At 52.9% G+C, this 854-nt stretch overlaps 1 protein-coding gene across 1 annotated transcript; it reads left to right on the top strand.

The window, feature by feature from the left end:
• Window positions 1-52: 52 nt before the first annotated feature.
• On the top strand, window positions 53-800 carry Pmar_PMAR024232 (heat shock protein 70, putative; the record flags this gene model as incomplete). Its single annotated transcript, XM_002769765.1, has 1 exon — window positions 53-800. A coding segment is annotated over one exon (748 nt), but the record flags the coding sequence as incomplete, so codon positions are not given.
• Window positions 801-854: the final 54 nt, after the last annotated feature.

The raw sequence follows: 854 nt of genomic DNA, 5'->3' as shown, positions 1-854 counted from the left end.
AAAAAGACTCCCGCTATCGGTATTGATCTTGGTACTACCTACTCCTGTGTAGGTGTCTGGAAAAACGACGCTGTCGAGATCATCGCCAATGATCAGGGTAACCGTACCACCCCTTCCTATGTTGCCTTCACCGACACCGAGAGGTTGATCGGCGACGCCGCTAAGAACCAGGTTGCCAGGAACCCTGAGAACACCGTCTTTGATGCCAAGCGTCTCATTGGCCGCAAGTTCGACGATCCCGTTGTTCAGCACGATAGGAAGATGTGGCCCTTCAAGGTTGTCAGTGGTTCCGATGACAAGCCGATCATTGAGGTCGACTATAAGGGAGAGCACAAACAGTTCCATGCCGAGGAGATCTCCTCCATGGTTCTTGGTTATATGAAGGAGACTGCCGAGGCCTTCTTGGGCTCTAAGGTCAATGATGCTGTTATCACTGTCCCTGCTTACTTCAACGATTCCCAGAGGCAGGCCACCAAGGATGCCGGTTCCATTGCTGGTCTCAACGTCCTTCGTATCATCAACGAGCCTACTGCCGCTGCTATCGCCTACGGTCTCGATAAGAAGGGTGAGGGTGAGAAGAACGTCCTCATCTACGATCTTGGTGGCGGAACCTTCGATGTCTCCCTCTTGACCATCGAGGATGGCATCTTCGAGGTCAAGGCTACTGCTGGTGATACTCATTTGGGTGGTGAGGATTTCGATAACCGCATCCTCGACTTCTGCATGCAGGACTTCAAGCGTAAGAATCGCGGCAAGACCATCGAGGGCAACCAGAGGGCCATGCGTCGTCTTCGTACTCAGTGCGAGCGCGCTAAGAGGACTCTCTCTTCCTCTACCCAGGCTACTATCGAGAT

The sequence above is a fragment of the Perkinsus marinus genome, assembly GCF_000006405.1.
Source record: "Perkinsus marinus ATCC 50983 genomic scaffold scf_1104296964926, whole genome shotgun sequence".
NCBI lineage: Eukaryota > Perkinsozoa > Perkinsida > Perkinsidae > Perkinsus > Perkinsus marinus.
The sequence above is the reverse complement of the archived record's forward strand: the minus strand, read 5'-3'. Positions and strand labels throughout refer to the sequence as shown.